The sequence below is a fragment of the Lissotriton vulgaris genome, chromosome 2_2, assembly GCF_964263255.1.
Source record: "Lissotriton vulgaris chromosome 2_2, aLisVul1.2, whole genome shotgun sequence".
NCBI lineage: Eukaryota > Metazoa > Chordata > Amphibia > Caudata > Salamandridae > Lissotriton > Lissotriton vulgaris.
Genome location: NC_141688.1, coordinates 151,399,158 through 151,425,936, shown reverse-complemented (window position 1 = coordinate 151,425,936; position 26,779 = coordinate 151,399,158). Strand labels below are relative to the sequence as shown.

General features: G+C 42.2%; 1 protein-coding gene across 1 annotated transcript in view; it reads right to left on the bottom strand.

Annotated features, from left to right (window-relative positions):
- Nucleotides 1-225: 225 nt before the first annotated feature.
- LGR4 (leucine rich repeat containing G protein-coupled receptor 4) overlaps nucleotides 226-26,779 on the bottom strand; it is a 347,498-nt gene continuing 320,944 nt past the window's right edge. The window contains exons 15-18 of the mRNA XM_086959479.1: nucleotides 18,672-18,797; nucleotides 8,267-8,388; nucleotides 5,523-5,603; nucleotides 226-3,250 (exon numbers count right to left, since the gene is read on the bottom strand). Of these exons, the coding sequence (XP_086815605.1) occupies nucleotides 1,974-3,250; nucleotides 5,523-5,603; nucleotides 8,267-8,388; nucleotides 18,672-18,797 (1,606 nt within the window). The 3' untranslated portion in view covers nucleotides 226-1,973. The remainder of the gene's footprint in view (nucleotides 3,251-5,522; nucleotides 5,604-8,266; nucleotides 8,389-18,671; nucleotides 18,798-26,779) is intronic.

The following is a 26,779-nucleotide window of genomic DNA, read 5'->3' as shown; positions in this document are numbered from 1 at the left end:
TACGTATTTTCTACACAAACTGTCTATTGCTGTAAGGGCCTCGGACCCCGGAGCCAAATAGGCACCAGTTTTATACCATATATAAAAAAAATCAGCTTATCACCCACATTTGAAAAAGTTATGGAAATGTCCTCATCTTCAGTTTTCTAGCAGATCTCTGGATCGAGAGTAAAGCATTTTGAAGTGCAGGGATTTAGTTGAATGTATACACGACACAAACAAAGATTTTTTTTTAAAGAAGTTTCCGTTTTATTTGTGAATAGTCTGACTTATAAAAATTACAGTTTACAGGAAATGAATCCCGCCCATATTTTGTTCAAACTACATGAATTTGAAATACAAAGATTCTGCTTTATTACAATGACAATGTACAACCAGTCTATTTACATAGCAAAGATTTATATAAACAACAAATGTGACAGTCTGCTACTGGCAGAAGCTACTATAGTTTAGGAGGTAGCTTTAATTGACAACAAAATAGTGAAGCCACATATCCCATCATGTGCTGTATCAAATAATTTACACTTCGACAATAAAAATTAATTATATGCACAATATGTACACTTTACATCTTAAAACGATGGCCTAGCTTAAAATGGCCAATTTTTCCGAAATGCCACACTCTGGCACCCAGCTGTTTTCAATGTCAAAATCCTGTACCCTGTCGCTATTCATGAAGGCGATAGCTTGAAGCAGTGAGTCGATCGAGCTGAACACTGAAATAGATCGCTTCTTTCATTGTGTAGGAATGTTCCAGGAAAGCTGCCACAGGGGTGGATTCGCAGAATGTTTAGCACAGTGTTAGGAACCAGCAACAGGATGGATCACATATGAATTTGTGTTGACCACATACTGTACAGTCAACGTTTGAAAACGGACCAGTGCTTTATATCTTGTGTTGCCTCAGCTATAGTTTGTGCAAACAAACGTAGGCAACTGGTACATGCAGATCTACTAATTCAGCCATAGCTACCTTTGTGATTAGTATAAATAATTTCCAGAACTGTGGCGCATGGTCTCTGTTCCATGGCAAGTTTCATTGTCGCCATGACCTACAGAATAGTAACATGGTCTCACAAATGTTGACAGATACGAGTACAGATGCACACATTGGAAAGCTGATAGGGGGTCGATAGTATGTCCTATTGATATTACTTAACATTTCATCCTCCCACACTTTAAATACAGATGTCACTCACACTATAACACCAATACCGTTGGAACTCTGTCAATCGTTTGAGAATTCCTTTTCAAAATCAACTAGATAATACTCAAAAGTCCACCTATACTATTCCAAATGACCGCTGTTTGTATTGTAGATCAGGATTCTGTGGAAACCTTAGGGTTGAGAGAAAACTATGATTTCCAGCTTCTTTGTTATTTTATCAACGTTCTCCATGCAACTATGAACCCCTTCTCATAACTACAAGGTCTCCCATAAATATATCATACCAATGTCATTCTCACAGTGAACATTTTGGGAGAATCAGTCCCCTTTTTTGGCCCTGACAAAACTGTCCTGAGATTGACTCTAAAGGAAAATCTTAAAGAAAATGATTTACAGCAAGTCCTAATTATGAAAAATATTTACTTTAAACAATTTCTCAGCTGTCTTCATATATTGTGCTTGGTGTTAAAATGACCAATAAGGACATATCTCGCAAATTCCAACACGAGAGTCAAACCACACAACACAAGCAACATAAGAAGCCTGCCAGACATACATTGTTACAAAAAAGGCTGTACTATTTGCAAAATGTTAAAAAGATGTTAAGATTAAAATTTTGGTTTGTAAATTATTTACAGTATTGGCAATTGATACTGAACACACCTGTATGGCTCAAGAAACCACTTCCCTTATTACAAACGACATTGAACTATGAATACAAAAGTGCTTCCTTGGTGAAAGTTCAAAACTGGTCTTCAGTACCAGTGTTGCTCTGTCAGCTCAGAGAGGAGCCAAACTCATTATTTCAGTCTTTCATTCTTGGTATATTATAAGCATAGCGAACTAGAGGAAATCCTCGACTCTTATAAAAGCACGCACGACCACAAGCTTGCACTTGGTCTGAACTGTCGGACACAAAGGAATCTTCCTCATCCGCATAATCAGAATGAGCCGACTGTGTGCCGCAGTCAGACCAATAGCCGTCTGAGCGGTGACAAGGTACGACTGCCAGCGTGGGACAACTCTGGGACTTGATCAAGTGCTTACATGGCAAATGCTTGGTTAGGAGAAAAGATTCACAACAGTCACACACTGGAAGATTACCCTGCAAGTGTGAGTACATGCGGCAGTCATAGTAAAAGTCCTGCGTCACGCAACCATTTTGGGGATTGACTGCCACCATTGCGGATCTGTTCTTCCTGGTGATCCGATTCCTCAAACGTTTCCAGTCTTCCTTGAACTTGGGATTGAAGAAAATATAGAGCACTGGATTCAGGCATGCAGGCAGAGGGAAAAATATTAAAGTGACCGATTTCATGATTTCAGGACTAATTGAAATAGCGGTGATCAACGGTGCGAAGGAGAAAAAGGCAACAGGACAGAAAAAGATGCAATTGGTGAATATTAGCCAAGCAACATGCTTAATCATGCCAGACTGGGCGTTTTCTGAGAGGTCTTCCTTCTCCAGGTCACAGTAGAGTTTAGTGTATATCACAGCCATCAGTAAAAAAGCTAAAGAGTTGAGAAGGACCAATGTTACTGTAAAACCTAATGAAGGGGTTTCTCCTGTAGGGAAAGGCAGACAGAGGGGCGATGCGGAAAACTCCCCCACATGAAAAAGTGGAAGGCATCCTGCCACTAAAGCAAAGAAGCAAGCAGTGGCTGCTGCAACTTGGAACTTTTTCTGGTGATTGCTTTTTTCTTTTTTTATGATGTCTCTTGCAGAGAAGCTTCGCTCAATTGCTGCCAGCGTCAGGAAGAGAATTGCGCTTTCTGAGGAAAAGATTGCAAGGAACCCAGCGACTTTACAACCAGTGCCGGTTTCCCACCACACACCAAATTCAGAAAATCGTCCCCAAGACACAGAGTCCAGGAAAGTTAAGATGCCGGTGTAGACTCCCATTAACAGGTTAGAGCCAGAAATCAGACCAATGAAAAGTTTGGAGGATGACAGGGTAGAACAGGATGTAAACACTGTTAAAATGACTATGAGGTTGAAGACCAAAGCGACTAAGAAAATGAACCAGACTGTGAGACGAATCATCCAGCTTCCCAGTAAATATTCACAGGGTTTAAAAGCTCCTAAAAGGAAAAAACACAAAAGAAATGTAAGAAATAGTTTCATAATAGAATGCAGAATATAGAGTAGCATTTAATAAACAAAGAAAATTCCAAAACTAAAGTAACATCAGTGTGATTTTCTATTCCTTAGAATACATCTTTACACAATACATTAGGCTCCAAGTTGATCAATACTAAGCTATAAAACAATAAATGGACACAAGTCTAGTTATTTCTCGATCGCAAATTTGACTAATTGCAACAATTTCCATGGCTGTTTGAATGCCATCAACAACTGAAAGAACACCAACTTGCTGCCACAGTATCAGGCTAAGATGCAGGTTAATGATTACTATCCCCAATCAATACCTATGACATTCTTTATGACACTTTAGGATTGTGTCCCAACACTGCTGAATTAGTCATAAACGTGCAAATTTGTTGGTCATCCTACAGATCACTGCTACCATCAAAACAAAAAAACCTTTCTTACCGGGCCTTGAAATAAACTTTGCCACCAGTTGGACTTTGAAAGGGAACAGTGTTTCCTGCCAAAGTTACCTCATGGCTGTACTAACACGCCTTTCACAATGCTACAGTATATTTTGAAGCTGCAGAATGGTGCAGCTCTTCAATTGGGGGAAGATATTTGGGGATATAGCCATATTTATAGTCGGGCGCTAACTACATGTACTCCCATTTCCGGATAAGGTAGTAAATCTTTAAGAATTTTCTACCACAATAGAACTATGATGGATGAAATTCCACAATGTACTCCAGCGCCTAATTTGTACTGGTGGTCAGCCCTGGACTCATTTTGAGTGACCGGGCCTTATTTTCATCATCATCGTTTGACTCAGAGAAAGGCAGAAAGAGAAGTATAGAAAATAGTGGAAAAGGGTTAAAGAAGGGATAAAAAACAAACCTATTACTGTAAGATAAAAAGACAGGAAGGGCGGGATGGTGGGGAAAAAGTGGCATGAGAATACCCTCGGAAACATCGCTCCTCTTGTGAAGTTCCCTAACATAGATTTATTTTAATGTTTTTCTACATTATCGTATGTAATGTGCCTTACAAATTGAATCAAATCCAAATATGGACATCCCCATTACTAAGCTTTCTATGAATACAAACTAGGGGCTGCATTGCATCTAGTGCCCTGGGGGCGCAGTGGGTGTTTGCACTCTCTTTTCGTACCCCAGGGATACTTTGGTGTTACAGAAGGGGCTGCAGACTCTTGTGCAGCCCCCTCTGTAATCCCAATAGCACTGGCACACATAAAGCTACATCGCTATCTTCAAGTGCGCTACGAGGCCTCCGGGTAGATAGCGCTATACAAGTGTAATTTAATAATAATAATAATAATAAGTGGGCGTTCCCTCAGTTGCAGGGGGCGTGCCACGGGTAAGTGAGGGAGAGACCTTTTCCCTCTGCGTCCTCCGGTGCTGAGGCGCATATTACTGAAACATGCACAGAGGCAAAGAAGCCCGGAGAAGATGCACTGACAGTGCACCATTTAAAAGGTGGAGCACTGCCAGTACTCCTGAGTGCAGTCCTCTGCAGAGGGTAGAGGGGGTAAAGTCACTGACTGCACATACCTGAAGGGGATCTCCCATTCCTTCTGAAAGTGCCGGCGGGTTGCAGCCTGCACTGCGAGACAGAGCAGCTTCAAAGCAGCCACTCCATATTTCACGTGAATGCGCAGCACCCAGAAACCGCATGTTTGCCGCTGTCCTGGGGCCGGCGCATTCATCATAACAGGGTGCATTTTCCTTGTTTACACCGGATGTACCATTTTAAAGGTGCCCACGGCACAGACAATGAAAATAGGCCTACCATAATATGGCCTCAGGTGCGTTTCCCTAGTGATAAGTATGCGGTTCCAACGCAGTCCGGATCATTTTTTACACTGTTCACAATACAACGGTAGGCCTGGACACTCTAAATGACAGTAGACTTCCTATGATAGCCCTTTTTTCTGAAAACGGGAAAGTATTGAGCTATTTGCTATCCAAAAGTCAAACATTTAATGCATTTGTGATAGGAACATCCCACTCTAATGGTACATATTGTTATGAATACTCCGCTTTCACTTGCAAAATAAGCACTGATTGATTTTCACAGCTTAAAAGTCCAAGTTACTTTTTTTCTAAAATAATGAAGTCTTTGGTGCATGAGATAGTGATCTAGGCCAAGCCTCACAGGTTTACAATCAAGGTTTTTTAGAAGCATCTATCATGATATAACCTTATTGATCGCAATACATTTTAGTTCTAAAATACATTTCATTACCTGTGGAAGGGTTACAGTGAATAGCTGTCTGAATTGGTTCCTTATCTTCATCACTTATGAGATCTTCTCCATTTGGTGCGCCTGAACAAAAATATAAATGAGGAATATTTCGGTTACAAGTTTACATTTCCTAAATGTAAGCTTCTGTTAGGTTTTTAAATGTTCGCGCTGTAATTCCTAGAATTATTTGCATAATCTGTCATACACTGAATGACAAACATAAACGTGCCCTGTTCACGAATATATACCTTCTCAATTTAGATGTGTAGTGCTATTGTAGTAAGTTGTATTGCATTTTATATGGCTGTGCTAAACAACTCTACTGGCGTTCTGTGGTATCTCATTTTCATTATCTTCAGAGCTTTGAACCTTTACGGTATTTATTAATATAGCAAAATGTTTAATTTCAAGCCAAAAAAACTAACTCCTTGAAGCAAACTACACGACTCTCATGAAGCAGTTAATTGTCCCTGCTGAGGTCACCCCGTTCCAGCGATTTAGTCATTAGCTGAAGGACAGTCTAAAACAGCCTTCACGGGCAGGCACAGTACTAACAACGATGCATAAAAAAAACCAGAAAAAAAACGTGAAGCACCTCAAAATCACGCGTTGCTCACCCCATACTTACGATGAGTAATAAGTCCTCAACCTAGTTCTAAAATACTGTTTTTCGTATTTGCATTTTTATAATCTTTGGGGGAATCAGAACAGGTCTAGATTTTTTCTATATATGGTTTCAATTTGGTATTGAGCGGTAAGTTAATTAGAAGATCATATGGATAAAGGCGTACATATACACTATTTGAGCTTACAGTTTGCGGGACACATTAATTCATACCTACAAGGACTCAGCCACCACTTTGCAACTATCACAGAGAATCCTGGCTACACTTGCTATGTTGCTGCACTAAGCTGGCCAGTGACCAACAGCGATTGCTACGTCCGGCACTACGCATCTTGGGCCACAGAACTTGCAGAGAGGCCTCGGATTGGTGTTTCTCTGAAACCACAACATGTTTATTAGCCAGGATAGGCAAGTTCATCCATCAAGTTAAAATGGCACTCGAAAACCAACTAAAGGATACCATCCCGAAGAGCCCTGTGACCCGCCGCCCTAAAGTTGGCAATCCACAGATAACACAGGGAGTCGTCGAAAAGAAATTGGTCCCATTAGTCAGAGGTATGCAACTGGGGCCGACTAAGGGTCCGATGAAGTCCACAGTGCAACTGAGGATGTCGAACTTTTACACGCCTTCCAGACCCTAGTATGCGAGGTCTCATGCTGACTCTAAAAACTTTAATTCTTTTTAATAATGTATAGTACCAGTAAACATAGTCAGTATCGAGACCACATAGCTGCACCATTGGTCCCTGACCGGTGTAGGTCGAGCAGGGGGCGGGTGGGGCATTTTACTGTGTTTTATTTGAACCAAACTGCATTTTTTATACTGTAATGATTTTAGGTAATCGCACAGTTCATTAACAAACATATTTAGACTCAGCCACCAGTGTGATTTAAAAAGTCTCACAAGTTCCAACTCTATTTAATGTGCATAGGAGGAGGATTGCGCATACGCCAAGTGTGCACCAATGGGAACCAGTTTTAATGTTCATAAGATCGCATAGCTTGTAAAAAGCCCCACCTCTAAGGTCACCATCAACCACATCTGGCTATTTTGCAAGACCATACTAGTACCTGGGAATTGTAGTGCCACTTTGGTAAGCTAGGGTGGGCAGACGAATTCCAGAATTATATAAGCTTAAGGGTAGTCACTTTGATGACAGGCCACATGGAACTGTGTGGTACGTCTGTGATTTGCACTAGGTGGACACAGAGTCAGATGCTTTAGAAACCGGTCTGCCATTAAAAGTCAGTGCCACCTGAATAAGATTTCAACTATAGTTCGAGTGAGGTGACTTTAATGTTTTAAATATTGGCATTGTGGTTTTTGAGCTGTGATACGTAAAAGTGAAATAAATTGGGGAAAGGTAGAATCTTTTAGCGTCTGTAGTGTATCTATCAGCACAAAGGTTGCCGCAGTGCCTTTTCCCTGCTTCTTGTGGCAGGAAAAATCAGCATGCATTAATCAGCACTATGCTAATCTTTAATGTGGAATCAGTCTTCCGTCCCGAAAAATGCAATTCGTCATATACAGTATGTGCCTGTGTTAATGAGCAAATAGCCGGCCAACACCACCACAACCACAAGCCATCCTAAAGAGTAGGAGTGCTGTGGTGGTACATAATGGTGCTTCTCAAAATAGTCTGGGCTACATCTAGCTCGTGGGTCGTGTAACGAACAACACAATTTGAAGACACACTTTTATACACCAAGGGCCTGATACTAAAAGGTAAACTTTGAGAAATCACAAACTATGTGCGGAATTTTAAGATCAGACTCCTGTGTGCAGAGTTCTCCTCCCCTGAGACTCCGCAGTTGGGTCGAAGAACTCTGCACAAAAGTACAGAAACTACAGAATTGTAAAAAAACAACAAAAAACAGCATGTGCATTACATTTTGTACTACAAAGTGCAATTTAAAAAAATCAGGCACCAAACATTTAACACATGTGTGTTTTCTCAGTCAATAGTCTCACCAATTCATGCAAAAACACACCTACAATTTGTCAGACTTCGAATTTCAATGTAATGACTTATTATTGAGAGTTGTAAAAAATATTTTAAACATTAATGTCTACAGGAACTGTGTTTGGGTAAATGTGACTTTCTCCGTTTGTACATACCTTTATCATGATCCAAAGGGAGACCAGGCTCTTTGTGGTCAGTGGTGTCAGTAATGGATGTTAAGTAAGAATCGCAAGCCGAAAAAGCACAACACTGGTATGCATATGGAACCGACACGGACCTGAAAGTAAAAGTGGCAAAGAAGGTTATAGCACTGACAATTGTAGATACATGCCTTGAATCATACCTCCTAGGCAAGCATTAGCGTCTCTTTAAAGTCTCATCCTATACCATAATGGGTGTTCCAATGTTTACCCTCTTGCGCGCCACAATCTAGTCAATACTTTGTCAATGCCAGCATTTGCTTTTGCCACAACAAATTTAAAGTAAAATAATCTTCAATGGAAATGTATGAAAGTGGCTTCTTCAAGCATGAATTGTTATCTATTGCCCGGAGCCTTCTGTACTAGAGTTAACACTTATCTGATTCTCTATGTTATACACCTGGCCCATGTGATGGTGTCTACCACATTCTCTCTCTCCCACGGAGGCCATATATTGAAGTAGAGTATCCTACAGCACAGTCTATCATAACCCTACATTTTCCCTAGAGTGGAATAGGGCACATTTCCATTTAGTTGGCTAACCTTTCGAGATGAAATATTTCATTTAGTTGGCTACCGAATTAGATAACATCTGTATTACTGGAAACAGTACCCTAGACCAGGTTCATTTAACATTACAATGAAAATCAATACAGTCTCTTTTTAGACACAGTGTCTCTCTGTGAGCATCAACCTGCCCCTCTCTCAGCTTTTTTAGACTGTTAGGTACCTTCCTATTTTACAGTTATCATCTGAAAGAGTTTTAGTCGGTACTATGAAAGTTGAAAGTATTTGTAAAGCGCACTGTGACCAAGCGGCTTCCTAGCGCTGGAAGGTTGGGCGGTAGCAGATGGAGAGGGCACCAGGAAATTACTGAAAATAAAAGGCTTGAGAAAACAGGTGAGTTTTGAGTGCCTTACCGAAGTGCAGATAGTCAGTAATAGACCTAATAGAGAATGGGAGACTGTTTCAGAAGCGCAGGGCAAGGGTAGAGAACCTTGTGCTGCCTGTTCTGGACTTACGGAAGCAGGGGACACTGAGAAGTGCCTTACTGGAGGAACGGAGATCGCGGCAGGGGAGATAGTGGGTGATCATAGAGTTGATGAAAATAGGAGCCGTGCGGGCGCGGGCCATGAAGACTATGCATCCCAACTTGAAGAGGGCTCTCTGCAGGACGGGAAGCCAATGGAGGGACTTGAGTAAGAAAGTGGTATGATGAGACCTAGGAAGCCGGTGGATGAGGCGAGCGGCCTGATTTTGGATGGTCTGGAGGCGGTGCTGATCGCAGGCAGAGATGCCCACGTACAGGCAGTTCCCGTAGTCCAATCTTAAGAGGATCATAGCCAAAACAATTATCTTAAGGGCATCAGATGAGAAAACCGAGCGATCTTACGGATAATCCTGAGGGACAGAAAGCAAGATGACACAACGAGCTGACCTGCGGGCGCATGGAGAGGTCCTGGCTGATTTTGAATCCCAAGGTTCTAACTGAAGCAGAGTGAACCGGGGGAGGGCCGAAGATGGGAGGCCAGAAGGCAGAAGTCCAAGGGCTAGTAGGACCGCCAGTCAGGACCAACTCCGTTTTGTCCGGTTTAAGCTTGAGGTGGTTTTGGTTCATCCAATCAGAAATGAAAATAAGTGTGGTTTGAAATTTAAGAAGGGAATCAGGAGAGGGAGAAAGATCGAAAACAAGCTGGAGGTTGTCAGCATAATTGTATACGGAGACCCCCATGTTGAGCAGTGAAATAATAAAAGGATAGATATAGAGATTAAAAAGAAGAGAGGAGAGGGAAGAGCCTTGGGGAACCCCAGAGGACACCGGAAGGGAAGGGGCAGAGAAGCCAGAGAGACTGACAGCTTGCGTCCGGCCTTTGAGGAAAGAAGCGAGCCAGGAAAGAGCAGTACGTGGATGCCCACTGTCCTGACACGGTCGAGAAGGATGGACTTGTCGACCGTGTCAAAAGCAGCGGACAAATCGAGAAGCACCAAGGCTTGAGGAGAGTTGGAATCCGCCTTGCTCTTCAGCTCGTCCAGGACAGAGAGGACCACAGATTCGGTCAAGTGGACCGGACGAAAACCCGCTTGATGAGAGGCCAATAAATTGTTGTCCTCAATATAGGCTTATGGAACCTATAGGTTCTATGGAACTTATAAAGCACATGGCTACCCGGTTTGGGCCTCCCAGTGCTGGATAGTTTTGGCACAAAATACTCAAACCAAGATACACAAACAGCCAAGTCTTGAGAAGTTTCCTGAAACTGACCTCATCTCTAGCCATCCGTAAGCTCGCAGGCAGAGAATTCCATCATTTGGAAACCAGGAGAGGGGAAAGATCGTCCAACAGGGTAGAGAGAGAGACATTCCCCCTGATATTGGACCCAAAGATAAGGAGGCTGCACATAGATATGTGAATCTCACTTCATATTGGATCTTTCAGTGGATGCTACATTTCCGTTCAGCGAGCCACAGTACCCTGACTGGAACATTGGGACCACCCCGTCACATCATCCAATATTTTATCATCCATCAACAACGAGAATTTGACACGTTTCGCCCTTACAAGGGTCATGATCAAGACCTTTGTAGTGTCTGGAGATGACGTTTGATAAATAGCAGAAACCACCAAGAATTCTGAATGATATATATATATATATATATATATATATACACACAAAAAAAACCCACAGATTTCAGGGACGTTATAGTTAGTTGGACATTTCACTCGTACAAAACCATAGAAGTTTTGCCATTCTAGTTAGTTCAGCTAACTATAACTCTCGCCCCCGCAATGCACTGCTGATTACGTCACATATTACATCATTCATGACATGGTCAGTGACATCACTGGTGACATCTCAAATGACATCACTGATGACATTATCCAGTGACTGTGTGTTTCTGTAAAGTTTAAATATGTATTAGAAATATATATGCAAATGTGTATTGAAGTATGAGTGGGTGGTTGAGTGTCTGAATATATGATTTAGTAGGTGCGTGTCTGACTGTATAAGTGAGTGATTAAACGTGTCTGACTGAATGTATGGGTTAGTGACTAAACGTCTATCAGTATGTCAATTGGTGTGTAAGCGGCGGCATGGATTGGTTAGTAGCTACATGAGTGTCTATATGGATTATTGATTGGTTGTCAGAGTATCTGTATGGGTGCCTCAGTGTCTGTGTGGGTGGGGGGGTGGGACTGTGCATAGATGTGCGAGTGGGTGATTCACTGGGTGTATGAGTTCAAGAGTGTATTTGTGAAGGGCTGCATGGGTGGGTGAATGGGTGTGTTGGTGGGTGAATGGATGTCTCTGTGGTACATGTGTGAGTAACTGCGTTTGTAAAAAGGCAGTATATGTGAGTGTTGGAGTACATACATGCCTATATGTGAGATTGAGTGATTGTGAGAGTGGCTGTATGGAGGATTGTGTGCTTGTATCATTGATTTTATAGGAAAGCAAGTATGTGTTATTATCTGTATGAATAAGTGAGGTGGTGTGTGTATAACTGTATAGGTGAGTAAATGGGAGTTTGATTGATTATGTGCATGACTGACTAGGTGTCTGAGTGACTCTATGGAGGAGTTGTGGTTGTGTGTGTCTGTATAGATATGCAAGTGCATATGATAGTGCTGTATTGTTGGTTGACTGCATGTATGAGTGACTGTATGGGTGAATGAGTGGATGTGTGTGTAGACAAAAATGAGTGAGTGGGTTTGTACTAACTGGTATTGGTGCGTCTATGGTTTCGAAACTGGTAGTCAGTATTTTAGAGCGGGTTTTTCAAAAGTTATATTATGGTGTGATGAGTTGCATCAGATCATCATGTGGATGATGTCATCATTGATGTAATTTGAGATGTCACCAGGGATGTCACTGACCATGTCATGAATGATGTCATATGTGATGTCATCAGCAGTGTGTTGCGGGCAGCGCAAGTTACAGTTAGCTGAACTAACTATAACATCCCTGAAACCTATGGTTTTTTCAGTGAATTTCTAAGGTTTTTTAAATGCTAATTTCTAACTATAACATCCCTGAAACCTATGGTTTTTTTCAGTAATTTTGTATTTTTTTGTTGTGATATTTTGTAACTTTAATATCCTAAAAATAGTTTTTGTAATTTTTTGTGTTATTAAAAGTATATAATGTCTTCTTTTTTTATTAAATACGAAAATATTTATATATTTTTTTTTAGAAAAAAGTGGAGTTGCGCACCCATCGTGTTCCTATCTCGGTGGGTGCGGGGATTCAAACCGCCATATTGGTAAAGTCGTGAAGGATTCGCCTTTCAGACAGCCCACTCTGCTTACGTTTGCAGGGAAGGAACGACAACGCTACATGTCTCAGGTCTTCCCTTTAGTGATCTGCTAATCACAGGTCTAGTTGTCAGCATGCCACAGCCACTCCCTCACGGCTGGTTAACACCCACACCACACCCATGCAGCACAGACTTGCTTTCTGGAGGCCATTTCCTTTCTCTCCTATGACCTGAAGTACACAGAGTTGGCAGCAGCCGAGGCATTTTGCCTGACACAGGCCTCCCGCCACGTGGCGATGACTTGAGTTCCACTGAGTTAGTGCCACCCGAGCCGACCCGATTTGAATTGTGAGCTCGGCTGGACCGCGTGTACGCCACACAAAGATAGCTCCTCTACGCAGTGCATTGATATGTTCTCAGCCATTGCGATATCAAGACCCAGAATTAAATGTGAAACATTCTGGCTGCCAAGGATGCGGGCACGGCCTTAGAGCTCGCTTCAGCACGTGGTGATTCCTTTATTGAAGCGAGAGGAGGATTTCCTCCTCTCGCTTCAACAAAGTACACCAGGGTGGAAGCCATGCTCCCGCCCTGTCATAGCAAGCAGGGCGGGAATGTCCCGGGGGTGGATATCCCAGGACATTGCAGGAGCAGGCCCTGGGGGAGGCGGTCCCCAGGGCCATCAAGCACACCAGGAGGGGGGCTGCTTGGCCCCCATTCCTCTATTTTCAAAGCTCCGGGGTGGTAGTGGTCCCCGGGGCTGCAGGAGGGCCATGTGCCCTCCTAATTTACTTAGCCCAGAGGAGGTGGCGGTATAATTATACAATTGCCCCCGGGACCTAGCCCACCTGGAGGCTCATTTTATTAAATGAAGTGAGGGAGCCCCCACTACATTAAAAAAAAAAAAAAAGTCCGGATTTGCGCCACCAGCGCGCATTCCGACGTTTAAAAAATAAATAAAAATTGAGGGGTCCTTGTGGGAGCACGCCTATGGGGTCAGGGTGTTTCTACACTGCCCTCTTTCCTTCATTTCTGACTTTCTTTTACTGTTTTCTTGTGACTCTGTTCTACCGTCCACCTGCCACTGGCGACACAGTTCATGCGAAATAATGGAGCACGGACCACAAAGTAAGAGCTGTTGAATTATTTATTCAACAGAATGGTAACCCGGTGGGCCTTGATCACATGACGCGCTCTTCAGTCAGCATGCGATTTTTATCTCGTTTTTTGCCCTTCAATTTAAAGTGACAAGTGCATACAAAAGAAGAAACAGTAGCTGTAAACATAGAAAACATACTATCTTTTCTGTTTTCATTAAAATTGCTTTTCGGTATTGCCAATTTGACAAACCTAGTTTTTGCACATTTAATATATGATATTCATATTCTCTAATCATTACAATATTTTTTCTAATAGAAAATAAATAAATGAATAATGGTCTAAATACCTATTGATAACAGATTTTGTATAGCTCACAATAAAATTTCAATATACTGTAAACATTAAATATTTAAAACCTGTAAACCATAGAATATCATTATAAAGTGCAAAATGTGCATGTTTCATAATACAGTACAGAATCTTTTAGGCATTCAGAGTGAGCCACTCTGAACCCAAAGTAAAGTACTTTCCCTAACAGTTGTCTCAACTGTAATTTCTATGTAAACAATAGCCACTGTAGTGCAAAATTTACATAAATCCTGTTTTAAAGTGCAAGTGCTAAAACAATCACCATAGTGTTAAAAAAGAATAAAAAGGTTAAAACGATCATTGTGCAAATAAGAACATGAATGTTGTAACTGTTCAATTGTGTAGCTCTAGGAGCATGGTTTACCCAGTTACTCTCACCGGTACCATTGCTATCGGTATAAATACCTAAACTGCTAGTTGTATGTCCTACTTATGCTGTCTGCTCATCGCTTATGAACAGGTGGTGTAAAGATCCTCAGTCATGTTTAGACCCCCAGGGTATTTGGAATCCAACTCCAGAATATATTTTGTTTCTAATCTACGCAGGGCCTTTTCTCTATTACCGCCCCTTTTATTCATAGGTATTATGTCGATTAGCAAATACCTGAGATAGCTGGCATTTGAGTACTGTTTTTCGCGAAATGGCGAGCCACTGGTTACATCGGATCTTTATTTTTTATCTCTTGAATGTGTTCTAGTATCCTCTTGTGCCCATGTAGCTTGGTACTTCCCACATACCTTACACCACAGGGGGAATCAAGCACATACACTACATTCTCTCCTGTTTGCTGAACAGTGTTTGACAAGATGATTTGGTAATGCCATGTTGGCATGCTTTGCATGATTTACATTTCCAAAAGCCTTTTCCCTGGGCCAACCATGTCACCGGCGCTTTATCTATCGAGTTGTTTTGTACCAACTCCTCTTTCATGGAGGGGGCTCTGATGTAGGTAATAGCTGATTTAGTGGGCAACATATGGCCTATCATTGGATCATTTAGTAAGATCGGCCAATTTCTACGAATAATTTGGTAGGTCTCTCTCTCTTGTCCACTGACCCCCATTATTATTCTTAAAGTCTCCCCTGCAGTGTTTGTTTTGTCTACAGGTACCGTCAGTCTAGAAGGAGGTCCTTGGGGTTGATTTTGTTTAAGTAATTCTGCCCTTGACAATTGATTTCTGTATTTTTGTAATGGCTGTGTCAATACATTTGCTTGTTTATCCCCTCTCCAGAAACCTTATTTTACTTGCCTGTTGTGCTTCTCTTAGGTCTACTGAGTTGCTACAGATTAGTTTTAGTCTAATCATTTCCCCTTAGGGGATACTGTGAATGGGCACTAGTTGCGTGCAACACTGAGTTACCAGCTGTACGTTTTCTGTGTGCCCTGGTCTCTATTTTACCATTTCTAATATATACCTCAACATCAAGGAATACCGCAGTATTGGAACTAATATGTGCTGTAAATTCCAAGTTTATATCATTATCATTCAGACTATTGACACATTTTTCCGCATCTGACACGGTCCCGTGCCAGATTAAGAACAGGTCATCGATAAATCTTAAGCCTGCTTTGACATAATTTTGCACGACCATCTCGTAACTTTCCTGTAGAACCAGCTCCTCCCACCAGCCCATGTGGAGACGGGCATAGCTGGGGGAGAAGCTGGCCCCCATTGCCAACCCGCGTAATTGCTGGTACAATGCACTCTGAAATAAAAATATAAGAAAAAATTCAATCATGTTCATTATCATTTTGCTGTGCTGTTCATACATTGCCGGCCTTTTTCTTAAATAGTGTAGAACCGCTCTTATGCCATCTTTATGATTGATGCCTGTGTAGAGTGCAGTAATGTCCATGGTTATTAAAAGAAAGTCATCTGCCAATTAAAATTTTGAATTTTTTAGATTAAAAAAATAAATAAATCGCTGGTGTCATTTATATAGGCGGGAAGTTGCTGGACGTGCTCCTGCAAGAAATAGTCTACATATTGTGACGTGTACTCAGTCAGACTATTGCATGCAGACATTATTGGCCGTTCCGGGGGCTTGGTGGAATTCTTATGTAGTTTAGGGATGAAATGGATCACTGGTGTAGTTGGATTAGCATTCTTTAAAAAATTTCTTTAAGAATTTGCATTCATCCATTGTGAGCAAACCAGCACTTTTCCATGCTAAAAGTTTGTTGTAATACAAATTGTAAGTTGCTCTTAGCGATAGTGTATCCGTTTTGCGGCAGCATTTGCGATCTGATAGTTACCTATTAGCTTCTTCTACATATTCCGTTTTCCCCCAAATAACTAGATTGCCTCATTTATCAGCGTTTCTTATTATTAGCTGGGGATTTTTCTTTAATTTGTCCATGAGTTGGTGGTATGAGATGTCTTGTGTATTGTAATTGACTTTTTTCTGTTATCTTATCTTGTGGTTTAGTTGTTTTATACCTGTGAGGACCTGCTCGTGAAATAGGTCTATTGAATCTCTAGCCATTATTGGGGTGAACGTTGACTTTGGTTTGAATCTAGCCTTGGCTGTGAGCTGGTGTTCATTTTGTTCTTCCAATAGTGTTAAGCTAGAGTCTGCATTTCTTCTGCTGTATTTTCTTGTGCCAATTCCTCTAGGTCTCTTAATTTTGGCATGTCCGAAGCAGCGAGATTGAAAAGGGGTGACATTGGTAGGTGTTCCGTTGGCTCTATATTTTGTATATCCCGATTTGTTTTTTTCTTTTGCGCGTGGAATTCGATGAGTTTCATTTTACGTACCCATTTAAAAATATCTGTTCTCATTGATGCATGATCAAAGGGTTTTTTGGGACAATATGACAGATCTAGAGTCAATTTTTCTTTTTCACTCAATTCAACGTTGGCTAAGTTAACCACTGTGTTGTTGGAAACTGGAGACCTCATTATCTGCGTTGCCATTTCCGTGAGTTTGGTGTTTTTTGCTCTCTATTGTTTGGCTTGTCTCCTCTCGCTTCTTCTGATTGTGTCATTTTTCCTTGTTTGTTTTGCTGAGGTCGTGGTCTTAAAGACTGTCGGAGTTCTTCGCACAAAAAATCCAACTCTTGTTCTAACGACAGTTTTGCTGGAACTTGCACTCCTCTGAAGTTTCTTGCTTCAAGCTCAGTCTCACTTTCCAAGGCTGAGCTTAAAACAGAGGTGGATGAATCAGCATGGGCCGCCTTATTAATTTTAGTTTTGGCAGCATTTGTTCCACTGTATTTAGATATTTTCAAAGAGTCGTACTTCTTTGCAAAAGTGAAAATACAGCCACAGTCATAATCAGCCTTGTCCCTGTGGAACTTAAAGGTCTTAAGTTCCCGAATTTTTTCTTCTTCCTTTCGCAGTCTGTTACTCATTTCATCACGTTATTTGATTTCTTCCTCTTTTTTATTCATTTTGCTGATTTCCTCATTCAGCTGCTCTATCTGTTCTTGTAGTTTTAAACGGCCAGCCTCTGCATATTTTACCAATATCAAAGGAGGGGACAAGGAAACAAACCCCGTTTAAGAAAAAATCTAGTAGATTTCCTACATGAAATGGAAATTATTGGGGGGTGAATGGGGTGGTGAAGCTGCTTTTTTGCCATTAAATGTACCTTTCGTTTTTATTTATGTTTGAATGCATACATAGTAAGGGTATGGATACATTGTAGGTCAGTGGCTCAATAAGGGGCTTTTGCCCCAGATTCAAATTATATTTAGAAGTTCAAAACTGTATCATCGAAAACACAGAGGTAAAGTGATGCAAGAGTTTCAAATTCACAGCTGTACAAGCTACAGAATGTGGCAATCAAGGTAGTCTTGCAACCTTATCCCCCTCGTCAATACGGTTATAACATAACAGGAAGCAAGGTGGATTTGCATAGTGCATATTCACCCAGAATGGTATCTGGGCACTGAATAAAGATTTATTTAGCCGAATTAAATGTTGCTCAGTTGGTCCATCTTGGAAAGATGGCAGGCGGAGCTGCCCACCTGGTTGTGAACCTGTGTCTATGAGGTCAAATACAGGTCCATGCAGTGGATGTATCAGTCTACTTAAGACACAAGATTCAGCCTAAATCATAGGTCCCAAACAAGAGGACATTTCTATTGGCCTATTCTAGGATATACAAATATGGTGGGCTATTAAAATGGGAATAAGATAGAGAGGTCAGCAACCTGGCAAATCACTCCATAATTGACAGACAGCACAGAGAGGAAGTAGCAATACGGCCATAGCTGCAGACTTTGGAATTGGGGAACCAGGTTGGAGTCTCTGAGTCAGCTCAACATCCTGTGAGTTTGGGCAAGTCAAAAAATGAACTTTTTTTGTGTAATGTAAAAAGCTTTAATACCTTCAGGTTGACATTGCGCTACATAAAACTGCATAAAAACCAAAGAATAATACGGACAAGGAGCACTGGCGGGGTAGCAATCTGGAAAGATTCCCTGATCTGAAAAAGAAAAATAGCATAGCAGAGTCCGCAGATGAAACAGAACCAGATGCAAAAGGGGGACAGTAACCGATATATACGGACTACACAAAACACATCAAAAAAAATGTGCATACACAATGTGCAGCTTTTTGTTTGACTCTATAAACTTATCAAGGTAACATATTTGCATGTATGTGAAATAAGTGATTTATATTACCGAAGTTTCAAAAGATCCTTGGCCGTGAGTGATTGTCTCAGATCTGGGTTTCCTGTGAGCTTCAGCTGGTTTAGACCATTCAATCCTCCGGTTGGAAAATAAGTCAGTTCATTGAAACTTAAATCCCTTAAATCAATGAAAAGACATGCTGTAAGCAAAATCAAGTATGATTCACTGAATACACTATCAACTTTCTTTGCCAGTTCCTAGTAATCATGAGGTCTGAGACAAATGGCAGACTAAGAGCACAGTTGTGAATGCACACATTAAACCATTTCACAAGAAATTCAGACAACACGGATTAAAAAATCATGATAGGAACTATACTCACCCAAAACCACATATACTAGACTTTAACAGATGCAGATTGTATTTGCTGTAAAGGATTTAATTTGGTTAGGAACTAACTAGTGGAGTATACAGGTTATCTCCTGAAAATGCTATGATCCGTGGAACAGTCTGGGAAAACCACAGGATAGATATATACTTGTCAGAGGGCCTCAGAAACCCTCTTCCTGTTAAAGACATAGCTCTTCAACTTTAGTAAAACATAAAACACACACAGAAATCAGTGAAAAAAGTGAATTATTAATTGGGGTAGATGGTAGTCACAAGTAATAAGGTTACTATCTTGTTAGGCCCACTTAAAGGAGTCAAGCTCAGCCTCTGGTCAATATGAATTGAGCAGACACCCTTAACTTTAAAATATATGTAAAGCATTTAGAAGTACCAAGATAACTAATACGTCAAAAACACAACGCAATAAAAATCCCATTCAGATTTATAAAAATTGAGAATAATTTAATGAACAAAAAGACACCAAATAAACAAAAATCCTATCAGGGGAACCGGCAATCTGAATTTTTTAAGTTTTAAGTAAAAATAATGCCAAGAAAACAAAACACCAATGGTAGTCAATAATCCTGAGAGACCTGGACTTAGACAGGATTTAATACAGACCACAATCGATCACTGGTCAAAAGCAACAAAGTTTGAAACAGTTGGAGGTTTTACCTCGGGACTTTGCTTTTTTCAAAATCCTTCAGCGGCAAAGGCAGCATTGTGTAGCCAAAAAGGACTACACAATGTTGGATCAGATTTGGCTGAAGTCCTGATGAAGCCATTTTGGAGGGGGGTGGGGGGAGGGGGGAGGGGGGAGGAGGACTGAGGACAGGAGAAATTCAAATGTATTACAAAGGGAAGTACTCTCGATGGCCGCATAATTTTGGCACCTTTGCCCAGTCAAGATTTCTACCTTCAGTCTCTTTAGTTGAGCTCAGAATCCTCCAGTGGAGCAAGGCCGCAAGCTGTAGCCAAAGAGTGCTCCACAAGGCCAGATTCCTTCTTATTGAGGTCCAGCTGAACTGGATTTGCTGCTGTGCAGAAGCTCTGAGGGGGTAAACCTGTTTCTTCGCCCAGCACCAACATACCATGGCTTGATGGACTAGGCCAGTTTTTCCAAAGAAATTCTACGTTACAGGTTTTTCAGTGATGTTGGGAGGAAAAGTCTACTTTGACAGTTATGGGTCCTACAACCTCAGGACCAGTACTTGGCGCAAAGACTCACACCACCAGAGGCTACCAGGTCCAGGTCCAGTTGGTGCTAGTCAGCTGAGCACTTCAGAGTAAAGGCTTCTTGCACCTTGTTGTGGCCCTGCAGCTAGCACACAGGAGGGCAGGCAATAGACCATTGGATTCCACTTCTTTGTCCTGGGCAGTGTTCTCAGGAAGCTGCGCGCCTGGGCGGCCGCGCACCACGGTGCCCCCGAGCGCGCACTGATGTGTGTGTGGCACGCACACACATCCCCAGGGAGCATTCGTGCCGCCGCCATGCAGTGTGAAAAACGGGCATTTCCAACTTAAAGAAGAAGAGGCATTTAGAGTGCTGCTGTGGGGCTCATTGTATGCTTTTGTTTAAAGCATTTGTGTTAATTGCAGAGCCCGTCACGAGCTGCAATTAACACTGCACTTTAAACAAAAGCATACAATCTGCCCGCAGCAGCACTCTAGAAAACGAAAGAAATGCAGCACCAAACACAGCGTGTGCTTTTAGAATTAGCTAAAAGCACACGCTGTGTTTGCAGACCTACTGTATTTCTTCTCTTATTGCGGGGAGATTGTGTGCCTTTTTGTAAAGTTTTCATGTTAATTGCAGCTCCTGAAGGGTGCTGCCATTAACATGAAAACAGTGGCAGCTAGGGACATTTGAAACTGTCGGGGAGTAGCATTATAGCTGTACTGCACTTCTACTTCGTTTTCGTCATCATGCCTCTATTTTTGTCCGTTTTTTTAGATCTCTACTGACTGCCAATAAACAATAAGGAGTTGTTCAAATATTTCCGTGTTTGTTCAGAACATCTGTACAAAACGGCCCCTCCATTATTCAAGAACTACAATCAACAAATGTTGTTAAAGACGGCTCTGTTTTACTTGTTAGGTAGCGAATTCCTGAAACTGAATGCCCCAGCCCTGTGACCAAAAGTCCTATCAACCTTGAATTTTAATAAACTGGCTCATAAGGTAACGAACATCACTATAATGCAAACAAAGTCAAGCTGTGCCTTTTCGACTTTTACAACAGCTGACTCGTAAAGATGCAGGCTGTACGCCATGGCCATGTATATGTTTATTGAAGAAAGTGTCACTGTGCATGGAAAAGTGAGTTCTTGTGAGTGAGATGAGAAGGTGACTAGGGCAAAGTGTAGTATGGATTTGTATGAAAGACAACAAATGTCCATGACCCTGTGCAGGAAATGCTAGTTACTTGGGCTCTGTACAGAAGAAGATTAGGTGCACAACTACTTAGTCTACTGAGGCTTTTGTTGCAGCAGAGCATGTGCAAGAGTAGCAGGCACCCTTGTCTGGCAGCAGGACATCACAGGAAAGATACACAGGTCTTCATGGGCATTTGCTTCTAAGCATTTCACCAGGAACCAGCTTGACAAATGGTATGCTTGATGATCATATCACCAAGGCCATGTGCAGGTAACATGTTGGAAATCGAGTCAAGGTGACAGTAGCATCCTGCCCAACAAAAGATGGTGACAAAGAAGAGCTGGTCATAAGGGCCTGTGTGGAGAGGGCAATTAATGAAGGCCAGTGCAGCAGTACATTATAGGGTAGATCAGGACATTACCATGGCCCTGTATGTGATGAGCAGAGGGCCATGTGCATGTGCAGGAAGGACAGAGCAATATACAGCAGGTGGCTGTCTACATAAAGTGCAGGTCTCTGCTGCCATGTGCAGAAAGAGAAGGTCACTAGGGTTCGGTGCAGCTAGAGAACGTACGCAATAAGAGCAGGGAACCAGAGCCATGTGCAGCAGGAGATTCTGTAGCTTATCACTTGACCAATTCTAATAAGTATGGGATTCACCAGGGCTTGTTGTGCAGCAGGATACCATGTACAAATTGGTATGGTATAATGTGTCAGGATGAGACCCACAGTACCTGTGAGATGTGTGCCTGAGATGCCCACAATCCAGTCTGGAAATGCAAGTGGCACAGGTCACTTCATAGTGTAGGACTGGACCTGAAGGCAGCCCCATACACTGCATGTGCTGCAGGGGGCAAGGTGCATCTCTACAGTAGACGGTCATGCATAAGAGGATCAGGTCAGTAGCCTGCAGTATGCATTTACAGGAGATCATATGCAGAGAAGTACATATGATTGACTAAACTTGAGCAGCATCTGCAGGGAGACGTGATCACAGGATCCCTAACAGTAAAGGCATCAGCACTCTGTCAGATTAGGGTATCTGCATGAATCAGTGATCATCAGTACTGATAAACACTAGCAGGAAGAGCTGATTACTGGAGCCCTTGCAAGAAAAGAAAATTTCCTCTTGTGACTTGGGTGAAAGGCAGAGGTTGGAGGTACAGATGATGATGCTCATCCTTCATTGAGGTGCTGGATGATGGAGCTTTGCATGGGGGGAGAGACCGGGCTAGAAGGATGAGGAGAAAGGGCAAAGCAAATATTACTCTGGTCTGGGGCAAGGAAACACTCAAACACTTGTGGACCTAAGGCTAAAATTCCTAAAGGCATAGTGAGCATTCCCTACAGTTCAATTAGCCTTTTTAGAGGATAACAAAAGCACCGCCCTGGTTAAGGTGCCTGTTTCCAGTAGGATGTTATATTTGTAATGAACCAGTGGATCCATGTCACACTGGGAGTGAGCCCAGCATCAATGATTATAAACATTCTCATATCCTCTAAACTGTCTCAATGAGATGCCACAGTAGATCTCAAATGTCCCTGAAGCCTGGTGTCCACTTCATCACTCAAGCACACACACAGCCCACAGACACAGATAACGCATGCACATATAGCCACATGCAAGCACACATTCACATCCACAAAAGCACACGTATGCAGACATAATATCACACACACTCAGACGTACAAGCACCCAGGCACATATGTGTCACAGATCTGAAAAATGATTAAAAGAACTTCTAGTCTCAGCTATTGACATAATGCCTTCTATGACCTAGCCCTGCAGGGACTCTTGTCAGGTTCATTAAATATCTTTAGGTGTGGAAAATCCACATTGCCGACTTCTGGAAACAGAGTAGCCAATCACACCAGATGATAACTAACTAGAAAGAACAGTGATGCACCATTAATTATGGTAAAGCACTGTGGCTCACCACAGTGTACAACAACATTTCATTGCAGTTCACTATTACGCTGATGTGTACAACAATTCACAACGCACTACAATCTTCCCCTAATTTTTCTTCTCTCTTTCAGGCTAACCATAGCAGTCCAATACAACATGCAAACTGTTTTTGACAGTCCACGGCATTCAAACCTAAAAAATACACAATCCAAAATAAAGTCTTTTGAAGTATATAAGCGATTATTGCTTTAAACTCAGATCATACAAACGGAATGTCAGAAAATATGGATTACAAGATTGTTTTTAAAAACACCTCCTTCCTCTGCTGGTCGCATTTAAACACCTGTGTGCCACTCTGACGACGATCATGTCCCAGGATCAAGTGACAAGACCAATACTGTGCCTCCGGTTCACGAAAGTACACATGTTAAGAGGGCACGGCAGGGGCTGAGATGTTGACTGTTTTGTCAACAATCTCTGTCCAGGTTGATGCAGGGGCTTAGGAGGGAATGGGACCACCAGGCTGTAAAACTATAACATCCTGCGCAAGAGGCTCGGGTAGTGTGACTTCTCTGCTGGGAGGTGCAGGAAGGAAAAGCAAAGCTACCACCCGGTGTGTTCAATCTTCGAAGCATGTGTGTGCTTCTGGTCACCAAAAGGGTGGTGTAATTGTGGGAAAACAGCAGGCATGACCCGTTCCACGGATCACCCATGTGATGGCTCGTACCCCCAGAGTAGACTCACAGGAAGGTTGGTTGGGGCACGGCTAATTGATTGGTTAGATTCTGGCCTGCCTGCTCAGCGCTGTTCATGAATATTCTATCTCGGACGCATAGCATTTTAAATTTGAAGGCGCATTTGCATGCTCATATGTGTTAGACAATTTTATCGTGCTGGTGCTGCCTCATTGGCCGTGTGCCTCAATTGCGGTATTGTCAGAGGGGCGCTAGAATACAAAACTAATGCATTTTAATTAGGTGATGCAGACACTAGCAGTAAAATGTGTTATTCGTAAGCCTGATGCGGCCCTACCCTAACCCAGCCCTGAAACTGCGAAAAGTAAAATAATAATCAACTTTATTATAATTTTATTTTTTCCTGCTCAAAGAGAGCATTTGTTAAAGTTTTGATGTTAATCGCAGCGCACATCATGAGCTGAAATTAACATGAAAACTTGAATAAATGCACACAATCACCCCGCAGCCCAGCTCTATTAAGAAAAGAAATGCAGCAACATAGCTACCAAGGTTTCAAATTGCTATGTGGGACGGTTTCAAACCTGCCTTAACACCGTTCACGTGGATCTGTATGTGAACAAATGCACCGTCCTTTCACTTTTTTAAGCAAAAGTTTGGAGTGCTATTTGGTTCTGCACCCACCCGCGCGGTCTGGTTACTGGCGCACATTGCCTTGGTTGCAGCGCACATAGACCTTACACTACCGCACACAGAGAAAAAAAATTAGAGGGAACATTGGTCCTGGGTACAAGTGGGAGGAAGCACAGCTCTTCAGTTCTCCTCACAGGTTCAGTCCTTCTGTTCTTCCATAGATGGTGGCGTCTGAGGCATGAGATGTCACATGTATACCTGGAACTAGCTTGTGGATGTAGGTGACTCCTTGCTCCTCCCTAACTAATACGTAAAAAGGTCTCAGGGCTCACCTTGCACACTTTTGCTGCAATTTCTGTGTGCCCTACTGCAAACAATGTTCCTTTTTCTGCCTAAATACAAGATAGCGAAACCCATCTTCCCTTGAGAAGAGCCTGTGGGCCCACCCCAGAGATGTGGCCAGGAAAATGAGCAATACCTCCTATGTCGTCACATCAAACTAGTTGTGGGGGCAGCTTCCTCCCTTCTGGGATTGGAGCCTGCCTGACTGGCAAAACAAAGAAGGGGCCTCTGTTGACGTCATCTGATATATGTCTGACATGGGAAGCCCCTTTCAAGTTGATCAAGTTTCTGAGCATTGCCCAAATGGCCATTTTGCCAGGGGAAAAGAAATAACTCCACAGACCCAGGTCTTTGTCGCTAATCTCGGAGCAGTTTTTACATTTCATTCAGTGCTTGAACACTAAGAGGGCTGCAGCAGAAGGCTGGTGCAAACAAACCTCTAGGCTCTTTAAGCAGGCAAAAAGGCAGTTTTCTAAAGTGCCTTTTCCTTAATATGTATTCAAAATCTGATTTCACCAGTGAATTGAACTTTTAATAAATATTACAAAACATCCAAGATTGGCATATCTGATTGCCTACTATATGCAGATAGCATGTTTAAATGTAAGTGTGCGTTCAAGTGTTTCTCTATGAAACAGCCAGCCTTGTTACAGTGAAACTTGCTTTTAGGTGCTAGTCCCTGTAAAGATATTTCAACTTTTAAATTGCTACTTTTTTTTTAATAAGATGCATCCTGCCTTGTGAGCTTCAAGGACTACAAAGGGGGATGTATTAATATTTAAAACTGCATGTCAGGCTGCTGTGGCAGGCTTGGAGTCATGTTTGCCTGAACACACTAGTAGAAGGCACAGCAGTGCTGGTTTCCATAGGATAAATTTAGCTTTCCATACCACCCGTGAACTTGGATGCCATGTACTTTGGACTTATAGAGAACTTAAATATGCCAATTAGGTCTTAGCCACGCCAACATCTTTTTAGGCGTTTCAGCACATGAACAGAGACCTGGTATGTATGTATGTATTGGTGCTTTTATATAGCGCAATGACTGTCACTCGTCGGGTATCCTGGCGCTTCGACTTAGATGATACAGAACACAGTGTTTAGGCAGTTGCGTGGCTAGCAGAGAAGAACTTTAACAAGTTTTTGGAAACGGGTACGTTTTCAGAGCCTTCTTAAAGAGAGTAAAATCGTCCGTGCGGCGTAAGCATAATGATAAAGATTCCACAATTTTGCCGCGGTGAATCTGAAGGATCGGCCTCCCATCCGGATCCTCAGAATCTTGGGGACTGTCACCATACATGCTGAGGCCGAGCGGAGAGATCTAGATGGTACATACCAGGAAAACATGTTTTGCAAAGAAGACGGACCCTGTCCGTGAAGGGCCTTATGCACCAAGCAGAGGGCTTTAAACTCAATTCTCTGAGGGATTGGAAGCCAGTGGAGCTCCCTAAGTGCTTTAGTGGAAGAGTCAAGGCGACTGCGCGAAAGGGCCAGTTTGGCGGCAAGATTTTGAATACGTTGCAATTTTCCCACCAGGGTCTTAGGAGCCCCCAGAAGTAGTGAGTTACATTAGTCAAGCCTACTTAAGATGATACTTCTCACTTAGCAGCGGCCTCCTAAAAGCAGAGAGAGGAGGCATAGAAGCCAGTCAAAAAGATGGGTAAAGCAGCTATTCTCAATGGGAGGATCAAACACAAGACTGTCAAAAAAAGCCATCAAATAAGAAGCAACTAAACAAGAGTGACAGGAAGGCCAGCCTATATTAAGCAATGGGTGGGTTCCAAGCCTCTGTATGTTCTGGTAAGCCTGCTACG